Source organism: Lutra lutra, chromosome 8 (assembly GCF_902655055.1).
Source record: "Lutra lutra chromosome 8, mLutLut1.2, whole genome shotgun sequence".
Lineage (NCBI taxonomy): Eukaryota > Metazoa > Chordata > Mammalia > Carnivora > Mustelidae > Lutra > Lutra lutra.
Genome location: NC_062285.1, coordinates 63887532 through 63911825, shown reverse-complemented (window position 1 = coordinate 63911825; position 24294 = coordinate 63887532). Strand labels below are relative to the sequence as shown.

The window sequence follows — 24294 nt, the reverse complement described above, 5'->3', positions numbered from 1 at the left end:
TTGTGTATTTTATTCCTAAATATCCAAAGGGTATGTTCCTATGTCTTGTAGGTCTTAAGGCCTGGATCCACAGGCCGGGCTTCACTGTAATATGTATCATTGTGTGCTTTGGATACAATACTGCTTTGCCTATTTTATTTTATACCCAGCCAAAATATTTTAAGAAAATAAATTATTGAAAATATTGGAAACTTTTCCTTTCAATTCATCAGACCTGTCTAAATCCCAGCTTTAGGTGCAAACCAGCCACCTGCCACATACACATAACACGGTGCATGTTTTATTTTTTTATTAAAAAAATTTTTTTTAATAAACATATAATATATTTTTATCCCCAGGGGTACAGGTGTGTGAATCGCCAGGTTTACACACTTCACAGCACTCACCATAGCACATACCCTCCCCAATGTCCATAACTCCACCCCCCTTCTCCCAACCCCCCCTCCCCCCATCAACCCTCAGTTTGTTGTGTGAGATTAAGAGTCACTTATGGTTTGTCTCCCTCCCAATCCCATCTTGTTTCATTTATTCTTCTCCTACCCCCTTAACCCCCCATGTTGCATCTCCACTTCCTCATATCAGGGAGATCATATGATAGTTGTCTTTCTCTGATTGACTTATTTTGCTAAGCATGATACCCTCTAGTTCCATCCACATCGTTGCAAATGGCAAGATTTCATTTCTTTTGATGGCTGCATAGTATTCCATAACACGGTGCATGTTAAACACATGTATCCCCGGTACTTTCAGCAGTCATGTAAATAATAGGTGTGGAAAAGATAATGAAGTTATCTTCTATATAATAATTATATAAATATATTAAATTTATATAATTTAAATAAATAATAATTATATAATAATTTATATATTATATAAAGATAAATTATAAATTATTAATATTTTTATATTTTATTTTTCTCATTCTATTACTTTGTCAGTTATACATATTTTTATTCTTTTAATGATTATCCTGGAAAGTAAAACACACATAACTGACTTACTGTAGTTTATCTTTAATTAATTTTGCCAACAATTTACAAGAACTTTACAGCTTTTAACTCTGTCTTTTGCTATCTTTTGATCTATTTTTGTCATAAGTTTAATTCCATATATGTTTTAAATCCTAAAAGATAGTATTATTTTATCTTAATTTTAAGTAACTCTTGGGAGGTATAATTGACATACTATATATATTTAACTATATATAGTTTTATATATATAAATATATATATTTATATATATAACTATATAGTTTTATAAACTTTGACATATGTATCCATCTGTTGCCACAATCAAGATAAAAGTTTCTGCATGAGCTTTGGTAATCCCTTTCTCCTATCCCTTCACCCATTTAGGCAATTACTGTTCTGTTTAGTTTGCATTTTCTAGAAATTTACATAACTGGAATCACATAGTATGTACATATGTAACTGCTATTAAATCTGTGGTTATTAATTTCTGTTGTTATTTTTCAGGTCTAGATATTCCAGTTGATTTTCAAAAATAGTGTTTGGTTCTTTGGTAAAATTCATAATCTCATCTATTTTCTGGACCATATTAATTATAGTTATTTTGACTTCTGTGTCTTAGAACTGCAGTATGGGGGCACCTGGGTGGCTCAGTGGGTTAAAGCCTCTGCCTTCGGCTCAGGTCATGATCCCAGGGTCCTGGGATCGAGCCTCGCATCGGGCTCCCTGCTCAGCGGGGAGCCTGCTTCCTCCTCTCTCTCTCTGCCTGCCTCTCTGCCTACTTGTGATCTCTGTCTGTCAAAAAAAAAAAAAAAAAAAAAAAGAACTGCAGTATGTACATCATCAATGAGTCTGTTTATATTTTTTTTTTCCCCTCTTGGTTTTCAGTAACTTTTCTTGTCTTGTTTCCTTCTATGTCTTCTTTTTTTTTTTTTTAACTTAAATATCAGAAATAATATGTGAAGAACTTTAGAGGTTCATGATGATCTTCCCTAGGGAAAGTTTAATTTTCTCCTGGTAAGCAGATAGAAACCGGGCTTCAGGCTTTCTTTGGGTTGGTCTGTTTCTGGTTTGTGCTTAATTCTAGGATATAGTCCTTCATGTGTCATAACTGATACCCCAGACTTTGCTCAGAGTTCTACTACTACTTCCTAATTTCCATTTTTTATTTCCTAAGTATCATGAGACTGCTAAAATCTATACTTATTTTTATTCTCTTATCAGCTGTTCTTTGCTTGGTTTGAACTCTAACCTACATAGTTTAGGTGTCAGCAAATGCTCTGTGGGGAATTATGTTAGATGTTTGGGCTCATTTTTTGTGTTTCCCTTTTTCTGATATTTTGATATTTGATATTTGATTCTTCATGTCTTGTTTATATTGCAAACCCTGAATTTGAATTTCTGTCTGTCTGACCCACTCGGACTGCCTCAAACTCTAAGCCACGGTTTTCCACGTGGTCCCTGTGTCCCACAATGAAAATCAGCAAATCTTCCTAGGGGAAAAAGCAGCTCATTTAGTGCATTTTTCTTCCTTCAGGGATCTTGACCCTTTAAATCTTGGCTGCCTTGTTTGCTCTTTGATGCCTTCAAACAGTTCCTTCATTATATTGGATATTTGCACTAGGAACATAATTCTAGGTTGATGGTACTTTTAAGCCCTGTTTTATGGCATGCTTTGTTACTGTGGGGAAGTAGTCTGTCAGTATGAATGTTGCTTTGAAGTAATCTGACTTCACTGCCTGATTTTAAGATCTTTTCTTTATTTTTAAACAAAAGTGAGGCCTACAGTTACCCCAGCTTGCTTCCTGGAGAGAGTTTCCCGAATTCCATGCAGGGAGGAGGACATCAGACAGAGGCTGGCATTTCTGTGGATTGAAGAGACAGAGTTGGGTGTGTGGAGAGGCTGAGGCAGTACTCAGAGCAGGTACTAGAGAGGAGAGCAGAGCACAGAGAAGTAATTCCAGAGACCAGCAGATACGCCTTCAGTCTTCAAGTGAGGTATGATCAGCACATGCATATAAGGGAACCACGATAGTGAGGGAAAGAACTATGCAAAAAGGAGAATGGGGAAAAGGCACTGATGTTCACACAGGCCCTGGGATAGTCTGTGTGTTTACCAAGCAGAGAAGCAAAACCTTGCCCTTTTTGGTGCCTCAGATAGAATACTCAGAAGCTGGGTAGTGGGGCTACATTAGCCCTACACTAGGCTTCTCTGATGCTGCCTAACCAGGCACTATTTTATATGATTACATTTTCTCTATTTCTTTAGTATATCAGCTAGCATTTAAAAATATATTTGGTCATTGTCCTAGAGTTTGTAGTATATATTTACGACTAATTCAATCCACTTTCAAATAACACTATACTACTTTTTAGGTAGTATACTTTGTAATAACAAAATAATCCTAATTGTTTCTCCTGTCCCTCTGTCATTGCTGTCATTCATGTCATGTATATATACATATATACATACAGAAGCATATATATATATACTTCTTGAGATGTATACATACTTGAATACACTGTTGCTATTATTATTTTGAACAGACTTATCTGTTAGATCAATTAAAAGTAAGAGAACAAAAAGCTTTTATTTTAACTTCACTTCTTCTGTCTTTGATACTCATCCTTTCTTGTGTAGTTCTGAGTTTCTGACCTATAGTTTTTCCTCTTCTCCAAAGAACTTCTTTTAACATGTCTTTTTTCCTTTAAAAAAAAAAAAGATTTATTTATTTATGTTAGAGAGAGAGCACACGAGCAGGGGGAGGGGCAGAAGGAGTGGGGAGAGAGAATCTCAAACAGACTCACTGCTGAGGGCAGAGCCTGATGTGGGGCTGGATCTTATGACCCTGACAGCATGGCCTGATCGGAAATCAAGAGCTGGATGCTTACCTGACTGAGCTACTACCCAGGCACCCCTTCTTTTAACATTTCTTGCAAGGCTGGACTACTGACAACAAATTCCACTAGTTTTTATTTGTTTGAGAAAGTCTTTATTTCTTCTTCACTTTTAATGGATAATTTCACAAGGTACAGAATTCTACGTTAGTGAATTTTTTCTCTCAACATTTAAAATCTTTCCCTCCACTGTCTTTTTGCTTCCATTGTTTCTGAGACGTTGGATGTAGTTCTTATCACTCACTGTTTCTCAAAATGGGAGGTTTTCCCTCTGGTTTTTCCAGGTTTTTTTCTTTGTCTTTGATTTTCTGTAGCTTGAAAATGATATACCTAAATGCAGAGTTTTGTTTTGTTCTGCCTTTAACCTGCTTGGTGTTTCTTGAGCTTCTCAGATCTGTTATTTGACATTGAACATTAATTTAGGGAAATTCTCTGTCACTATTTTTCAAATATTTCTCCTGTTCCTTTTTCTTTTTCTTCTTCTAGTCTTCCTGTTACACATATATTATATCTTTTCTAGTTGTCCCACAGTCTTTGTATATTCTCTTCTACCTTGTTTGGTCTTTTTTCTCTTTAGTTTTCACTTTTAGAGATTTCTGTTGAGATGTCTTTAAGTTCAGGGATTCTTTCTTCATCACGTTTAGCCTATTAGTAAGCCCATCAAAAGCATTCTTAATTTCTGTTACAGTGTTTGTCTCCCACATTTCTTTTTGCTTCTTTCTTAGGAAATCCACCTCTCTGCTTACATTTCCTACCTGTTCTTGCATGCTATCTACTTTATCCATTAGAGCTCTTGGTTTATTAATCATTGTTTTAAATTCCTGGTGTGATAATTCTAACATCATTGCTATGTCAGTTTCCAATGCTTGTTTTGCCTCTTCAAATGGTGATGTTTGTTTTCCTTTTAATATTCTTTGTATTTTTTGACAACCAAAAGTGATGTACCAGGTAAGGGGAATGCTTTAGCAATGTGGTGGTGAGGAAGTGGGGGGTGGAGAAGAAGTGTCCGATAGTCCTTTTAGTGAAACTATACTTCTGGACTATGAACTTCAGAAGTACTTCTTAATCACCTCTCTGCCACTTTAATTGGGAGAGGATGGCTAGAGTAGGCTGACCTTTCATCCAGGTCAGAAGCCTTGAGGGAGAACCTCAGCAGGTTTCTCCGGTGTTTACTATAGGATCTTGTTTGAGCTTCTAGAGGTAAAAATTACAAAAGCATAAGGCCTCTATGTCTGTGTCTTCCTGGAAGTTTTTAGCTTCCACACTGAGCCTCTAGCAATTTGTTTATTACAGTTCAAGTTTTCCTACCCCAGCACTGATTCCTAAGGCAGTTTTCACTTGCGAGTTTCTGCTCTGGTAAGCTCCTTCTATTTGCCTGTCTGTCTCTCCAGTCTTGAGGGACAGTAGTCTGCCCTGTGTCCTCATCTCTCTTATAGGTCCTAGGAGAGTTGTTCATTTTAAAATCTCTTCAGCTTTGTGCTTGTTGTTAGGATGAAGCGGTGATTTCCACGTGTCTTACATATGGAAGTGGAAACCTGTTATGAATTTTTTAATCTCTTTCTTTAGTAAGTTTAAAAATGGAATGGGAAGAGAAAAATAGCAAGTTTGCAAGTACAAGACACCAGTCTGAAAGAGTCAGAGGACTTATGGGAAACTATGAATGAAAACCAAGTTCAAATAGAAAGGAAGAGTCAGAGAGACCTGGATACATGAATGCAGATAATAGAAATATCAAAATTTTCACCTCTGGCCTGGTTTTGCTTTCCTAGCATTTATGGTTGTGGGAGGACCAGACTCTCTTGTCCCCTCTACTCCATATCTGATCAGGAGCTAGTGTCCAAGTCCTGTGGACAGTCACCTTGTGATTGATTACAATTGCTTCAAACCATGGATCAGCCAATAGGAGATTAGTCTTGCCAATTCAGTGTTTCCTTTTTACATGGATTAATAGAATGCCTGAAATTAAATGAAAACTTATTTTAGAAATCCATTATTGGTTTTCAAAACTTCTACCAATATAATGATGACAAAAATTTATTAATAGTGATTATGTTAATATTTTTAAGAATAGGGAGCTACATTTTCTATCCCATTGCACATTTTGAAGTACAAATTGTGATAATAACTACATCCTCTAAGATTTCAGAATGTATTTTATAAATTTTTTCTTTTTTGATGGGTTTGGATCTTAAAAATGCTATTTAGGGTGATTTCACCTGTACAAGCCTGGAAGATATAAAACAAATTGACTTCATTGAAATTACAGAATTTTATAATATTCAACATGTATATATATTATTGGCTATTTTTTCCTTAATAGGAAAAGTCGTAGATAATAATAAATGAATACTTTAATTTCTTTTTGGGATCATACTTTTTAATCTTGAGCAATAACAAGCAATTTAGGTCCGTTAATCCTAAGAATATTCTAAAGGAAAATCCATGTTATTACAGTAAAATATTTCAACTCTCTCAATAAAATGGAAAGTTTATTATTTTTATTTTCCATGGAGAATTATTTATGTCAACATGTGTTTATTTAGTAGATATATATTTTACTAAAAGTTTGTAATACATACACTTCTGAAGTTGACATTATACTCTAGGGCTGAAAACACTATCATTTATGCTGGGTATCTAACCATGAGTTTTATTTTTTATTTTTTTTTTTTAGAACCTCTTTTGAATTACATATTGTAATACATATTTGTAGTATTATATGGGATTATATTTCAATTCTCAATATTTGGTTCTTTCAAATTCAGTGATAACAAACATTTTATGTGTAAGATGCTACTCTTAATGTGAAGAAAAACCATCTATTCAACGTTTTTTAAATTATCTTTGTACACTGAATAATAAGACTTGATCTGAATATTAGTAAAATGGCATCCTTAGGGTACAAAAGTTTTATGATCTTGTTCTTTTTATAATGCTACATTTGTCTAACTAGAACATCCTTTCTCCCCAATGATATTCTGGTGTGTTTTGTTAGGTAATTTTCTTTCTTGATGTACCATCCATGGATTGTTTCATTTTAGTTATTTTTATTCTGTTGCCATTTTTTAATTAGCAAATTGTAAAAAAAAATTCATATCATGTCATGTCCCTATAAACTAGAAATTAACACAAATCACCCATGAATACTTCATATACTTATTTTATCTGATTGGAAGTGAAGTTCAGTTAATATTGAAATGCTCTAATCCAGTTTCCTCTTATCCTTTATTGTCTTATTCTAGACATAAGAAATAGGATTTACATCATTGTCAAGTGTTCTCATAAAAAGAGTTAAATATTAACTTGGCCTTTAAGGAATCTTATCAGTGTGTTACTTTAGCTTCATTTTTAAAATTTTTTTTAAATTTTTACACTTTTTTTAAAAAATTTTATTTTTTATAAACATATATTTTTATCCCCAGGGGTACAGGTGTGTGAATCACCAGGTTTACACACTTCACAGCACTCACCATAGCACATACCCTACCCAATGTCCATAGCCCCACCCCCTTCTCCCAACCCCCCCTGCCCCCATCAACCCTCAGTTTGTTTTGTGAGATTAAGAGTCACTTATGGTTTGTCTCCCTCCCAATCCCATCTTGTTTCATTTATTCTTCTCCTACCCCCTTAACCCCCCATGTTGCATCTCCACTTCCTCATATCAGGGAGATCATATGATAGTTGTCTTTCTCCGATTGACTTATTTCGCTAAGCATGATACCCTCTAGTTCCATCCATGTCGTCGCAAATGGCAAGATGTCATTTCTTTTGATGGCTGCATAGTATTCCATTGTGTATATATACCACATCTTCTTTATCCATTAGTCTGTTGATGGACATCTAGGTTCTTTCCATAGTTTGGCTATTGTAGACATTGCTGCTATAAACATTCAGGTGCACGTGCCCCTTCGGATCACTACGTTTGTATCTTTAGGGTAAATACCCAGCAGTGCAATTGCTGGGTCATAGGGTAGTTCTATTTTCAACATTTTGAGGAACCTCCATGCTGTTTTCCAGAGTGGTTGCACCAGCTTGCATTCCCACCAACAGTGTAGGAGGGTTCCCCTTTCTCCGCATCCTCGCCAGCATCTGTCATTTCCTGACTTGTTAATTTTAGCCATTCTGACTGGTGTGAGGTGATATCTCATTGTGGTTTTGATTTGTATTTCCCTGATGCCGAGTGACGTGGAGCACTTTTTCATGTGTCTGTTGGCCATCTGGATGTCTTCTTTGCAGAAATGTCTGTTCATGTCCTCTGCCCATTTCTTGATCGGATTATTTGTTCTTTGGGTGTTGAGTTTGCTAAGTTCTTTATAGATTTTGGACACTAGCCCTTTATCTGATATGTCATTTGCAAATATCTTCTCCCATTCTGTCAGTTGTCTTTTGGTTTTGTTCACTGTTTCCTTTGCTGTGCAAAAGCTTTTGATCTTGATAAAATCCCAATAGTTCATTTTTGCCCTTACTTCCCTTGCCTTTGGCGATGTTCCTAGGAAGATGTTGCTGCGGCTGAGGTCGAAGAGTTTGCTGCCTGTGTTCTCCTCAAGGATTTTGATGGATTCCTTTCTCACATTGAGGTCCTTCATCCATTTTGAGTCTATTTTCGTGTGTGGTGTAAGGAAATGATCCAATTTCATTTTTCTGCATGTGGCTGTCCAATTTTCCCAACACCATTTATTGAAAAGGCTGTCTTTTTTCCATTGGACATTCTTTCCTGCTTTGTCGAAGATGAGTTGACCATAGAGTTGAGGGTCTATTTCTGGGCTCTCTATTCTGTTCCATTGATCTATGTGTCTGTTTTTGTGCCAGTACCATGCTGTCTTGATGATGACAGCTTTGTAATGAGCTTGGAGTCCGGAATTGTGATGCCACCAACTTTGGCTTTCTTTTTCATTATTGCTTTGGCTATTCGAGGTCTTTTCTGGTTCCATATAAATTTTAGGATTATTTGCTCCATTTCTTTGAAAAAAATGGATGGTACTTTGATAGGAATTGCATTAAATGTGTAGATTGCTTTAGGTAGCATAGACATTTTCACAATATTTATTCTTCCAATCCAGGAGCATGGAACATTTTTCCATTTCTTTGTGTCTTCCTCAATTTCTTTCATGAGTACTTTATAGTTTTCTGTGTATAGATTCTTAGTCTCTTTGGTTAGGTTTATTCTTAGGTATCTTATAGTTTTGGGTGCAATTGTAAATGGGATGGACTCCTTAATTTCTCTTTCTTCTGTCTTGTTGTTGGTGTAGAGAAATGCAACTGATTTCTGTGCATCGATTTTATATCCTGACACTTTACTGAATTCCTGTACAAGTTCTAGCAGTTTTGGAGTGGAGTCTTTTGGGTTTTACACATATAGTATCATATCATCTGCGAAGAGTGATAGTTTGACTTCTTCTTTGCCGATTTGGATGCCTTTAATTTCCTTTTGTTGTCTGATTGCTGAGACTAGGACTTCTAGTACTATGTTGAATAGCAGTGGTGATAATGGACATCCCTGCCGTGTTCCTGACCTTAGCGGAAAAGCTTTCAGTTTTTCTCCATTGAGAATGATATTTGCGGTAGGTTTTCATAGATGGCTTTGATAATATTGAGGTATGTGCCCTCTATCCCTACACTTTGAAGAGTTTTGATCAGGAAGGGATGCTGTACTTTGTCAAATGCTTTTTCAGTATCTATGGAGAGTATCATATGGTTCTTGTTCTTTCTTTTTTTTTTTTAAGATTTTATTTATTATTTATTTGACAGAGAGAGATCACAAGTAGACAGAGAGGCAGGCAGAGAGAGAGAGAGGGAAGCAGGCTCCCCGCTGAGCAGAGAGCCCGATGCGGGACTCGATCCCAGGACCCTGAGATCATGACCTGAGCCGAAGGCAGTGGCTTAACCCACTGAGCCACCCAGGCGCCCCTGTTCTTTCTTTTATTAATGTGTTATATCACATTGATTGATTTGCGGACGTTGAACCAACCTTGCAGCCCTGGAATAAATCCCACTTGGTCGTGGTGAATAATCCTTTTAATGTACTGTTGAATCCTATTGGCTAGTATTTTGGTGAGAATTTTTGCATCTGTGTTCATCAAGGATATTGGTCTGTAGTTCTCTTTTTTGATGGGATCCTTGTCTGGTTTTGGGATCAAGGTGATGCTGGCCACTTAAAATGAGTTTGGAAGTTTTCCTTCCATTTCTATTTTTTGGAACAGTTTCAGGAGAATAGGAATTAGTTCTTCTTTAAATGTTTGGTAGAATTCCCCCGGGAAGCCGTCTGGCCCTGGGCTTTTGTTTCTTTGGAGATTTTTGATGACTGTTTCAATCTCCTTACTGGTTATGGGTCTGTTGAGGCTTTCTATTTCTTCCTGGTTCAGTTGTGGTAGTTTATATGTCTCTAGGAATGCATCCATTTCTTCCAGATTGTTAAATTTGTTGGCGTAGTGTTGCTCATAATATGTTCTTATAATTTTCTGTATTTCTTTGGTGTTCGTTGTGATCTCTCCTCTTTCATTCATGATTTTATTTATTTGGGTCCTTTCTCTTTTCTTTTTGATAAGTCTGGCCAGGGGTTTATCGATCTTATTAATTCTTTCAAAGAACCAGCTCCTAGTTTTGTTGATTTGTTCTATTGGTTTTTTCGTTTCTATTTCATTGATTTCTGCTCTGATCTTTATGATTTCTCCTCTCCTGCTGGGTTTAGGCTTTCTTTCTTGTTCTTTCTCCAGCTCCTTTAGGTGTAGGGTTAGGTTGTGTACCTGAAACCTTTCTTGTTTCTTGAGAAAGGCTTGTACCGCTATATATTTTCATCTCAGGACTGCCTTTGTTGTGTCCCACAGATTCTGAACCGTTGTGTTTTCATTATCATTCGTTTCCATGAGTTTTTTCAATTCTTCTTTAATTTCCTGGTTGACCCATTCATCTTCAGAAGGATGCTGTTTAGTCTCCTTGTATTTGGGTTCTTTCCAAATTTCCTCTTGTGACTGAGTTCTAGCTTCAGAGCATTGTGGTCTGAAAATATGCAGGGAATGATTCCAATCTTTTGATAATGGTTGAGACCTGATTTAGGACCAAGAATGTGATCTATTCTGGAGAATGTTCCATGTGCACTAGAGAAGAATGTGTATTCTGTTGCTTTGGGATGAAATGTTCTGAATATATCTGTGATGTCCATCTGGTCCAGTGTGTCATTTAAGGCCTTGATTTCCTTGTTGATCTTTTGCTTGGATGATCTGTCCATTTCAGTGAGGGGAGTGTTAAAGTCCCCTACTATTATTGTATTATTGTCGATGTGTTTCTTTGATTTTGTTATTAATTGGTTTATATAGTTGGCTGCTCCCACGTTAGGGGCATAGATATTTAAAATTGTTAGATCTTCTTGTTGGACAGTTCCTTTGAGCATGATATAGTGTCCTTCCTCATCTCTTATTATAGTCTTTGGCTTAAATCTAATTGATCTGATATAAGGATTGCCACTCCTGCTTTCTTCTGATGTCCATTAGCATGGTAAATTCTTTTCCACCCCCTCACTTTAAACCTGGAGGTGTCTTCGGGTTTAAGATGAGTTTCTTGTAGGCAACATATAGATGGGTTTTGTTTTTTTATCCATTCTGATACCCTGTGTCTTTTGATTGGGGCATTTAGCCCATTAACATTCAGGGTAAGTATTGAGAGATATGAATTTAGTGCCATTGTATTGCCTGTAAGGTGACTGTTATTGTATATTGTCTCTGTTTCTTTCTGATCTACTACTTTTAGGGTCTCTCTTTGCTTAGAGGACCCCTTTCAGTATTTCCTGTAGAGCTGGTTTGGTGTTTCAAATTCTTTCAGTTTTTGTTTGTCCTGGAAGCTTTTAATCTCTCCTTCTATTTTCAATGATAGCCTAGCTGGATATAGTATTCTTGGCTGCATGTTTTTCTCGTTTAGTGCTCTGAATATATCATGCCAGCTCTTTCTGGCCTGCCAGGTCTCTGTGGATCAGTCTGCTGCCAATCTAATATTTTTACCATTGTATGTTACAGACTTCTTTTCCCGGGCTGCTTTCAGGATCTTCTCTTTGTCACTAAGACTTGTAAATTTTACTATTAGGTGACGGTGTGTGAGGGGGGGTTCTCTGAACCTCCTGGATTTTGATGCTTGTTCCCTTTGCCATATTGGGGAAATTCTCTCCAATAATTCTCTCCAATATACCTTCTGCTCCCCTCTCTGTTTCCTCTTCTTCTGGAATCCCAATTATTCTAATGTTGTTTCGTCTTATGGTGTCACTTACCTCTCGAATTCTCCCCTCGTGGTCCAGTAGCTGTTTGTCCCTCTTTTGCTCAGCTTCTTTATTCTCTGTCATTTGGTCTTCTATATCGCTAATTCTTTCTTCTGCCTCATTTATCCTAGCAGTGAGAGCCTCCATTTTTGATTGCACCTCATTAATAGCTTTTTTGATTTCAACTTGGTTAGATTTTAGTTCTTTTATTTCTCCAGAAAGGACTTTTATATCTCCCGAGAGGGTTTCTCTAATATCTCCCATGCCTTTTTCGAGCCCGGCTAGAACCTTGAGAATCGTCATTCTGAACTCTAGATCTGACATATTACCAATGTCTGTAGTGATTAGGTCCCTAGCCTCTGGTACTGCCTCTTGTTCTTTTTTTTGTGGTGAATTTTTCTGCCTTGTCATTTTGTCCAGATAAGAGTATATGAAGGAGCAAGTAAAATACTAAAAGGGTGGCAACAACCCCAGGAAAATATGCTTTAGCCAAATCAGAAGAGATCCCAAATCGTGAGAGGGGAGAAAGGGGATAAAAAGCGGTTCAGAAAGAAAAAAAAAAAAAAAAAAAAGAAAAATAACAATTAAAAAAAGAAAACCAATAAAGAAAAAATATAAAAAGAAAAAAAATTATATATATATTAGATAAACTAGTTAAAAAACGTTAAAAAAGAAAAGGGTAAAAGTTAAAAAAATTTAGCAGAAGAAGAGAAAAAGAAATTGAAAAAGAAAAAAGAATTAAGTTAACTGCAAGGCTAAAGAATCATGGGGAGAAAGCCAATGAGTTCCGTGCTTTGCTTACTCCTCTGGAATTCTGCTGCTCTCCTTGGTATTGAAACTGCACTCCTTGGTAGGTGAACTTGGTCCTGGCTGGGTTTCTTGTTGATCTTCTGGGGGAGGGACCTGTTGTAGTGATTCTCAAGTGTCTGTGCCCCAGGCGGAGTTGCACCGCCCTTACCAGGGGCCGGGCTGAGTAATCCGCTCAGATTTGCTTTCAGGAGCTTTTGTTCCCTGAGCGCTTTCCGTAGAGTTCCGGAGGATGGCAATGAAGATGGCAGCCTCCCGGTCTCTGGCCCGGAGGAGCCGAGAGCCCGGAGCCCCACTCCTCAGTGCACCCTCAGAGAACAGCACCGAATTACTCCTGTCACCCTGGCCTCCGGCTGCGCTCCGAGCTGACCGACCCTGCGACCGGTTCAAGGTAACCCCGAGCTTAGAGCTCACTCCTCGGCTCTGTCTCTGTAGCCGGCTTCCCCGTTCTAATACCTGTAAGCTCTGCGACACTCAGACACCCCCGATCCTTCTATGACCCGCGGGACCTGAGGCCACGCTGACCCTGTGTGGGCTTCACCCTGGTTTAGCCTCTGGAGCGATCCCTCAGCGGAACAGACTTTTAAAAGTACTGATTTTGTGCTCCGTTGCTCCGCCGCTCGCCGGGAGCCGGCCCCTCCCCCTGCGGTCTATCTTCCCGTCGCTTTGGATTCACTTCTCCGCCAGTCCTACCTTTCAGAAAGTGGTTGATTTTCTGTTTCTAGAATTGCTGTTCTTCTTCTCTTCGATCTCCCGATGGATTTGTAGGTGTTTGCAATCTTTAGATAAACTGTCTAGCTATTCTCCCGCTACCCGAAGTAGTATCAGCCTGCTACTTCTCCGCCATCTTGACTCCTCCCCACTTTAGCTTCATTTTATACATTAGAGAGGCATGCAATGACAGAGAAAACATAAGGAGGAACATTTCCTCTTTTTCTTTCAGTAGGTATGGATTTCCTTTTTTAATTTAAAGTATTTTGAGGTAGCAGGCTACAGTAATCTCTCACTGACTAAACAAAACCTACAACCCTAGAGTTGGACAGGATCTTAAAAGTCATGTAATCCAACCCTTTAAACTCTACCTGGCTAGTGGTCATTCTTTCTTGTCTGCACTGGAGGGAGCTTATTACTTCTTCAAAGAGTACTTCCTATAAATTCTTTCTGGCTATGACTTTAATGAAAATTACTACTTAGAAGAGATCATCTCTGACCTGCATGTTAAGGCCCATAGGAAATGGAGGAGTTAGTCAACAGATGGAGAAAGTAGAGTATCCCAGGCAGAGGTTCAGCATTAGCATAAGAAGCTGAAATCTGTTCAGTGTTGATGGAACTAGAGTGGAGAGTAGGCAGTGGTGAGAAAGGAGAGGAAAACTTGGGTCAAATAAAGCAACGTCCACATTAAGAAGCTTGAATTACAATAGGGGAACGATGATGATTGATTTTAAGTGAAGGAGCAATGTGACCCCAGTTGCATTTCAGTTAGATCTGTTAGCTGTATGGAGGTTGGATTGGGAATGGAAAAGGTTGGAATGAGGAAGACCAGTTATGTTGTTGTAATATTCCCAAAGAGATGCCATGAGAACCCAAATTACTAGAGAAGAGTATGGTTATAAGATCATAAAATAAGGTGACTGTTGATCAAGATGGCAGGTGTGCAGGAAAAAAGATCAAGAATGGAATTTATCTTAAGTTACATTGAAAATAATAAGATGGTAAACTCAGAAGTAGGATTGGATTTAGGCATAGAAAAGGTCAGATTGGAGGTAGGGGTGGAGATTTGGAATACATGTTTGTATACAGAGTTTGAATTGGCAGTAGAACATTCTGGAGGAGAGTGAGCAGGTGACTGCATCTGAAGCTTCAGAGGAACAGTTTATGCTAGAGATATTGGATATTAAACCCACAACAGTGGATGAGATCATGTAGTGATACAAGAAAGGCGAAAACTGAGGATGGACCATGGGGAACATCATCATTTATGGGACAAGTAGAGGAAGAGATGCCCAAAAAGGTGACTGAGAATAATCAGGAAAGTAGGAAAAGAACAAGGAATATATGGTATTCAAGAAGCCAAGGAAGTTAGTGTCAAAACGGACAAGCATGAACAAGTGCTCTGTCAGATACAAACAAGACGTCCTGTAAGTTAACGGTCAATATATTTCTATTGGATTTGGCAATGTGGGAAACAATTTGACACTTTAACACTTGCCAGAACAATTTCAGTAGAATCTTTGCATTGCAAGTGAGATCTCAGGGAGTGGGCACGATGTGTATTACTTTTTCTCAAAATCTGGAATACAAAGGAGGAAGAATGGATGACAGTTCAAGAACATGGGGTCAAGAAAGCACTGCTTTTAGGATGGGCTTAAGAGGCTTTAGAGGCAGAGGGAAGAGAACCAGGAGAGAGAGAGATTCGAAATACAAAGGAGAGAAAGGAAGGCTGATGGACCAAGACCCCCAAAGTGGGGAGGGTATGGTTTTAAGAAGACACAGGTGGGTCCTTTTGTGGTATGAGCATTGCATCCTCTGAGAAACAAGGGAAGGAAGTGGGGATAGATAAGCAGATGCATGTGAGTGGCCAGAAGTTGAAGGAAATCATGTGTGGTGGCAGCAATATTTCCTTGTAGTTGGTCCAAGGTCATATTCTGAGAGTGAAAGAGGCTTAGTAGGAGCTATGAGGTAAAATTTGAAATGCGTGCTGGGGAGAATAGGGAAGAGATCGACAAGTACATGGGAAACTATTAATGTGCAATACCGCAGTAGCTGCTGAAGTTGGCATCGTGATTATGTAGTGGTTTAGTAATCTACTCTTGCAACTTTTTTTTCACAGTTTACTGAAATCAGAGAAAGCAAACTATAGTGTTGAATCAAAGTTGGGGTTTTGCAAGGCAAGCATAAGACAAATATGGGGTGCACAGGAAACGAGGGTGTTGAGGAAACAGATAGGGAAAGAGAACTTTCTTGCAAAATAGAAAGTAGAGCTTTCAGGAGGTGGCTAATAGATGGCGAGAAAATGTGGTGGAGGTGAAGGTCAAAGAACTGGTGGGTTCCATGTGGCACAGAGGGTGGGTATGATTGCTGGATCTGCAGAGATACAGGATTTTGGCCATACGGTAGCATGTTTTTTTTGTTGTTCATTTGTACACTGTTGCTCTATATGGTATTGTGTCCCTTCATTGTTTAGCAATTGGACAAATATTTATCTAAGACATGTGTGTGCCAGTGCCATGGTGATACCAGTAGGGAAGAAGACAAATATGGTCCTCACTGTGTTGCAGTTATGGATGAATGTGGCACACGCAAGTAGACAATAAATTATACAAAGTCCTGGGTGTTAGGTGTTCTGAGGTTGAGCTGTGTGAGCTGTGTGAGCTTGCCAACAAGCTATATTTTCCCCCGTATTTTACCTGCAGAATTTTCCTTTTGGAAAATGTGTGCCCTTTCTTATGGGCAGGTCTTAATTTTCTTTCTAGAATCTGTCCATCAGAATTTAATTTAATGCAGATATTTTACGATATAGTCTGCTGAGTACTAAGGATATAAAGAAAGACTAGGAAATAAAGATTCCATCTGGACCCTCCCTTTTTTTTCCTTCTGGGCCTTTGATCCATTGGTCATCTTATATCTGATAAGGTAATCTTAGCTTCAGTAATAAAAATCTCCAGAATATATAATGAGTGCATCTTAATTGAATTTCTCACTCATACAAAGCCGAAACATGGCAGGTACCTTTGTTCTAAGCAGTGACTCAAGGACCAGGGATCTTCCATCTATGGTTCTGCCATTTTCAACAATATTTGCCGTACTTGATTTACATTTGTGGATCAATGTAGTACTAGGTAATTAACTTAACCTGACTCTAACAATTAGCATATGACATAGACTTTGCTAATCAGTGCTTGTCCTAACTGTGCCAATGGTGATTGGTTCAGAACCCAAACAAGCTCAATGAGGGTGAATCATATAACTTTCCTTAGAACTAGTGGGGCGGAAGCATTATGTTTTCCTCCCTGGACAAAAATGAAGACATCTTACTCAGGATTGCTATAGTCATCTTGGGACTACAGAAGGTATGTCTGAACATGTTGGAGGAGCTGGCTATGATGGTACCCCACCTTGAAGAAATCAAGCTGGGAAATGGAGATAAATCCAACCTTGGTTATATTGTTTGAGTGCTGGATCAAGCCTTGCTTGAAGTCATTGTTTCTTTAGTTAAAGTAAATCTACATTATCTTCTGAACATATATGTTTAGGAGATTTTTTTTTTTTTTTAAGGAGCAAACATGTTCATTAGAAAATATGAGAAGGCAATAAAGAAAGACTCCTTATAATTTAAGCTGGTTTTTAGTTTTTTTCTTTTCTCTTCTCTTCCTTTCCCTTTTTCCTCCTCCCCCCTCCTTCCCTCCTCTCCCCTCCTTCCCTCCTCCCTCCTCCTTCCCTCCATCCCCTCCTTCCATCCATTCGTCTGTTTATTCCTTCCTTCCTCCCCTCTCTGTTATTTAAACAAAGAACCTTCTTTTTTTTTTTTTTAAAGATTTTTTATTTATTTATTTGACAGAGAGAGATCACAAGCAGGCAGAGAGGCAGGCAGAGAGAGAGGAGGAAGCAGGCTCCCCGCTGAGCAGAGAGCCCGATGCAGGGCTCGATCCCAGGACCCTGAGATCATGACCTGAGCCGAAGGCAGCGGCTTAACCCACTGAGCCACCCAGGCGCCCCAACAAAGAACCTTCTTAATGGCATTCCAACTTTGACCACTTTTGACCTCAACAAATTAAAAATTTTAATGAGCTGTAGTTTACATATTTTTGTCTTACATTTGTATCCATTACGTGCATGCAAATATACATTGTACATATGGCTGGCCACATCATATATAGGAGATTTTGGAGCAGGAGCTTTAATGGATAGTGGTATTAATTTCAGTTTAAAGTCCTCTTGAGGAAAGTGCCACCTTCATTTGTCCTTTTATATTTCCTGGTCAGGGTCTTATGTGGTAATGCCACAGTTTTTCCTCTATATTATATAAATCTTGCTCTGATTCCTCTTACCAAGGTGAGCAGAGAGTACGATACCAGTAATTTATCACCTTACCTTTTTTTTTTTTTAATCAGTAAAGTTTAAAATAGTCCCAAGGCTACAGGGGTCCTGGAAACAAATCCCTCAGTCTGTATTTACCTGTTAATCTGCTTCTTCTAATGCTGCCTGGGTGATAGTCTTTGGCCCACTCTTTGGCACTATGGTACTGTTTAAGATGGTGCTGGTTTGCAAACTTGGGAATTTCTCAAATAAAATCTGACACCGGCCCCAACGCATGGAGGGCAAAGAGAGACTGAAGAATGAGTCAGGCACCTTCCAGTTGGGAGGTGGCAGTTTTAAAAAGCAAGAGAACACACACAAGGCATGCCTTCGGTAGTCACAGGGCAAGTAAATCTCTATACTTGCCCACCATAGTCTTAAAAATTCATATAGAGGCCTCAACTGAGTTCAGTCACTTATACCATCTACACAGTTTCCTTTCCTTTTCTTTTCTCTTCTCTTTTCTTTTCTTGTTTTCTTTTTTTTAAGATTTATATTTATTTATTTGACAGAGAGAGACACTGCGAAAGAGGGAGAATAGTGGGAGAATAGTGGGTTCCCCTGAGCAGGAACCGATGTGGGTTTGATCCCAGGACCCCAGGATCATGACCTGAGCCAAAGGCAGACACTTAATGACTGAGTCACCCAGGTGCCCGCCCCCCCATCTGGACAGTTTCAACAACTCATTGCTCTCTCAAGACTGTGTCATTAAAAACAGCTCCCACCATGGGAATGGTGGGGAGAACGTGCATTCCAACGACAGGGGAAAGGATCAGGAACCTCTGAATGCTTAGGTCTGGCTTGAGGGTCACTTGGGGATCATGTTCTCTCGGTGACCTCCTCCAACAGTTGGCTGTGTCCTGCCTAGGTTGTTGTGTTCCTAATGGAAGTTGGTGATCACCCCACTGGTCTTGTGCCCTTAGGGTTAGGGTTAGGGTTAAGGTTAGCTAGTGCTCAGTCTCCTTACCCAACTTGGAATGCCATGACTCTTGATGCTGGCTTTCACCAGCATCCATGAAATTAAATCCAAATGAGGTTCTGCCACCTTGGAGGCCTAAATCTGGTATTTTCTCTGAATCTAGAAGTCCTCACTCTAATGAACCCCTTTCTTTAACAAATTCCCAGGAGTAGGTCTACCCCTATCTCTTGTGTGAAAGCACAGACACTTCTATTTCTTTTCCTCTGGGATTGTTTATTTCCTTATTTTAGGCCTCCTCATGAGAACCACATCTGAGCAAAAGGTACCCAGAACATAGGACAAAAGTCTGGTTGCGAGGTAGAAAGGAAATATTCCTTTTTATTTTGCCAATGAGAACACGTGGCAAAAATCCCCCAAGAAACCAGTTTCTCCATAATTCTCCCTATTACACTTGCCTTTTTTTTTTTTTTTAATTTTCCACTACATATGTGTGGTCATTATATATTTTTAAATATGTTTTTAGATCATTAATCTTGTTAGAATTTTATAACATGTTATTGGCCTTAAAGCCACTGTATTTCTAGGAAAGATTCCGAGATTTTCGGGCATATCACTTGATTTTAACTAGCATTTGTAACAGCCAATCCCTGTGTCTTCTGACACCTCTACAGGCTTGTGTACTATCTTACTGCTTCTGCCTGTTCTAAGATTCATTTTCCAATTACCTTGACCTTATCAAATGTGATTATCCCTACAATCCAAGATAAATTTTACTAGCATAAATATACACTTATATTCACAAACATATCTATAATTAAAATAAAAGTCACTTCTGACCTTGTTAGGAATGTATGTACCTTCTCAGCAACACCCTTTTTCTCTTGTTGACCTATAAGGACTGTCTTCCCTTATTTACTGAAACTCCTCTAAGGGAAAGTGTGATAAAAATTCTGAATTCTGTGGGGCACCTTGGTGGCTCAGTGGGTTAAGCCTCTGCCTTCGGCTCAGGTCATGATCTCAGGGTCCTGGGATCGAGGCCCGCATCAGGCTCTCTGCTCAGAGAGCTTCCCTTCCTCTCCCTCTGCCTGCCTCTCTGCCTACTTGTGATTTCTCTCTCTGTCAAATAAGTAAATAAAATCTTAAAATAAATTCTGAATTCTGTGATCTACAGAAAAGGTGGCATGTAATTTATTACCCAAACCAGAATACTAAGAAAGGAAGGGGACATTATTAATAATTATGTCAGGACAACAGTCATAAGCCACTGTTGTTCTAGGCAGACCAAATGTACAGTCATACTACAGGGCAGAGACAGCCCATTTTTGTGTGACATCTTCAGGTAATGCCGAGGTTCCTGATTTGATTAGCTTGCAAGAGAAGTCACTTATGCCAGCAGCCAACTGATGGCAATCTATGTCTACGTGTTTCAAGCAATAGGATGGACACTCAGTGAGTTAACCTTGAAGGAAGTTATGGGGAATTTTCATAATGTGATTTGACTGAACACTGGAGCCACACCAGTTCTGTCCTTCATATATGGTAGCACTTTTATTATGCATTGCAAGTGAATTTCAGGCCATGTTAACCTGCCATTTTGTTCTAATGACTCTAATGACTGAAATTAGTGCCAGACAATGAGCTTAGCAATGACAGCATAAATGGTACTGTCACGTTTCCCTTTTTACTAACTTTGTGTTATTTCAGCCAGTGCACAGTTAATCTACTATGTTTTATTTGCAAAGCACTCCTCAATCGCTAGCATTATGGTTTGACTTTTAAAGTACATCCATTAGTAATTTTTTTGACATATGCATATGTTGAGAAGGAAATTCACATTTAAATTTCCAAGGAACTCTAATTGCTGATCTTTGCTGTTCTTCAGTCTAAACTGCTGAATTAAATAAATCTTAGTTTGAAGCTGAAAAGACGTGCAGCTAAGGGAACCTTGAACAAAGACAGCCCCCGAGTCTAAAATAAGATCACCTTTTCATCAATCACCCAAACAATGATGGACTTCAAACACCTTCCAGCTTTGCTCTCAGCTGTATCTCTAGAGTACCTAGAACCATGGTTCACATGTCATCGGAACACATCCAATATTTTGCTCAACAATGAATAATATTCTTTACAGTATGAGATTTATGGCATGAGTTTTTTTACTCTCAGGTATCCTGTGCTTAATATCTGTTTATCACATTCTTTTTTTTTTTAAAGATTTTATTTATTTATTTGACAGAGAGAAATCACAAGTAAGCAGAGAGGCAGGCAGAGAGAGAGGAGGAAGCAGGCTCCCCACTGAGCAGAAAGCCCGATGTGGGGCTCGAACCCAGGACCTGGGATCATGACCTGAGCCGAAGGCAGCGGCTCAACCCACTGAGCCACCCAGGAGCCCCTGTTTATCACATTCTTGACAATGTACAGTGTGGAGGCTTGCAGATCTCTGGTTTCCCATAACTGTTAATTCAGTTAATCAGCAAGTTCTGTAAAGTTGTAATTTGCTCTGCTAGTATTGTTTGCTTCAACAGGAGAGTTTTCCACATTCTTCTTCGAGTTAAAATTAAACACTCCCCCTGACTTTCAGATTTGCCCTTTGCTTCTCTTGCACAGACCAAGAAACCAGATGATGTAACCAAATCTCCTTTTCTTTCATTCTATTTAAAATTTTGGCTAGGATAATGTTTCTGGTTTCCAAATGAAACCTCAAGTGCTATTTTTTTTTTAAGATTTTATCTATTTATTTGACAGACAGAGAGCACAGTAGGGAGAGAGGCAGGCAGAGAGAGGAAGGGAAGCAGGCTCCCTGCTGAGTAGATAGCCAGATGTGGGGCTCGATCCCAGGACCCTGGGATCATGACCTGAGCTGAAGGCAGAGGCTTTAATCCACTGAGCCACCCAGATGTCCCCTAAAGTGCTATTTTAATAAAAGTGAGGTACAAGAAAAACTTAGTAATTAAATCTTAAAAAATTTCTCTCTATCCTCAGTAACCTATGTGAGAGCTACTGTCTATCCCCAGAGAGACAATTTCCAGATGGAAATATGTATGTCTTTTTCATAAATTTGACATATCATGAATAAAAAGGGAATATTTTCTCTAGTGAGAAATTCTATTATAGGATTGCAGGCCTACTTTATTTTAACTGTAGTTTATATGTGTGTATCATTCCCTTATCATTACTTAGATAACTTTGTCAGGAATGGAAATAAGCCACTAGACAAAGTTGATCCTAGGAGAAGCCAGGGTGACCTATGTTCATTTGTTTCTTACTCCCACCATTTGTCATCTTTCTCACCTTTCAGGATAGTAATGCTCTCCTTTCTCTTCTCTACTGTAAATCAAGAAATGTTTCTGCATTAATTCTGATATTAGTAATGTTTATTTTAGTATTCCTCTATACACATTTTCCCTCCTTGAAATATTTGCCTTTTAACGTTCTTTCTTATCTTAGCATTTATCTATGTAAGTGGAATTGTAGGCATCAGGGTGGAAATAACCTTTTGTTGGGAGCCACACCAAGCTCTGTAATGTGTACATGCTGCCCCCTCCTCAACCCTTCAGCCCACGCACTTGTGCACAGACCTGTATGCAGGTGTGGGGGTGTTAGCTGAGGGTGAGGCTGTGTTGTCTGGATCTTCTGACAGACACTGTATTTTTCCTTCTAAGTTTTCATGTACCTTCAACAATTGGGTCTGCCTTGATTTTGTTTTCTGGTCCCTACTGGGAGCGGGTTTATGGAAACAAAAGGGAATTATGTGGAACTTATGCAATGTCTTTACCATTTGCCTGAAGTAGTTTCAGGATACCGGAAACCAAAGATGCCTTAGTGACAGGAAGCAGCAGGGGGCCGTGCCCTAATTCCTCTTGTCCTCAGCGCAGCATCACAAATGATCTCTGGACTATCCTAGACTCTCATGTTAGTATTATTTGCTCCAGGATGATACGGAGGCTGTCTTGGACTTCATTCATGATCATTTATTGACAAAAGACCAGAAAGGACATTAATAGAGTGGTTTGACCCACAAGGTAATTCTGTGGCAAAGAGCTCAGAATATAGCGAGATAAGAGAGATTCCGTAAAAGAAAGCAAAGCTGTGTAAATCGTGAGTCATGATGGACACTGATTTCTAATAATATCTTATATTGCAGGTCAGTTGCTCCGGTTAAAAATGTTTCGAGAGGATCATGGGTCATGGATGACAATGTTCTTCAGCACAATTCTGTTTCTCTTCATATTTTCTCACATATACAACACGATTCTTCTAATGGATGGGAACATGGGGTAGGTTATCTTTCCCCTTTCTACTGTGGTGAGTGTTATATTTGAAACTCGTAAAAATTCAAAGAGAATTTTTTAGTTTGTAGTAGCCTTACTCTTCACAAATATTCTCCTGTAAATAAAGAATGATCTGTGCATTTTTCTTCCCTAAGACATTGAGAGTCTTTTCTCCAAGGAGCTTATAGTGTTCTGTGTGATACTTATCTTGTGTTCCTTATACTTGAGGACTTCTCTGTGGGGTTGTTTGAGACAGGTGATAATTTCAGCACAGTCCCAGAGAGTATGAAAATCTTACTGACTTGTTTGTCTTACAGTTAGTAAAGCTGGCCTAAGATGAAGGTCTCTAGATTTGCAATTCCATTGCTCTGCAATGCCTGGTTAAATAAAAGTGTTTGATACTGGTGGCATATTTTTCTTTTTTAACTCTCTTGACAGTTCCAACAGAGAGACCTTTGTTATAAATGGGTCGTTTTAAAAGTGGGCCACCCTGTATTAAATCCAGGATTGTGATCTATGCTTATCAAATCACTAATCAAATCACCATGGCATGAAGAGGTGCTAACAAGGAGATTGTGGATTTTTTCTTTTCTTTCTTTTTTCTTTCTTTTTTTTTTTTTTTTTTTTGTTTGGTAACTTTCTCCAATACTTGGTTTGCTCTTGATAAGTTTTAAGAACAGACTACAGGAGAATGGCTTAGCTTATAGCACTAAGAATTAGATTTCTGGCAAGAATAAACCACTGTAGATACTGTTGTGTACTGATATAGTTTCTAAGGAATGTTTCCATCTATTCTCCCCAATAGATTGGAAAGCTAGGTAATATTGTTTTCTTCTAAATGTAGGTGAGGCAAGATTGTCAGTCAGTTCTGGAGCGCAATTGTTTCAATGTTGTGTATAGATTTTTTTTTTTTTTTTAAGATTTTATTTATTTATCTGACAGAGAGAAATCACAAGCAGGCAGAGAGGCAGGCAGAGAGAGAGAGGGGAGGAAGCAGGCTCCCCGCTGAGCAGAGAGCCCGACGTGGGGCTCGATCCCAGGACCCTGAGATCATGACCTGAGCCGAAGGCAGCGGCTTAACCCACTGAGCCACCCAGGCGCCCCCAATGTTGT

General features: G+C 38.7%; 1 protein-coding gene across 6 annotated transcripts in view; it reads left to right on the top strand.

The window, feature by feature from the left end:
- Positions 1-24294, top strand: part of TMEM117 (transmembrane protein 117) — a 515843-nt gene that overhangs the window by 75599 nt on the left and 415950 nt on the right. For 5 of the 6 annotated variants that reach the window (XM_047742336.1, XM_047742332.1, XM_047742331.1 and 2 more), the window contains one exon: positions 23055-23187. In XM_047742336.1, the coding sequence (XP_047598292.1) occupies positions 23055-23187 (133 nt within the window). Of the gene's footprint in view, positions 1-23054; positions 23216-24294 lie in introns of those variants that run through there. The other variant, XM_047742334.1, reaches the window with a different exon arrangement.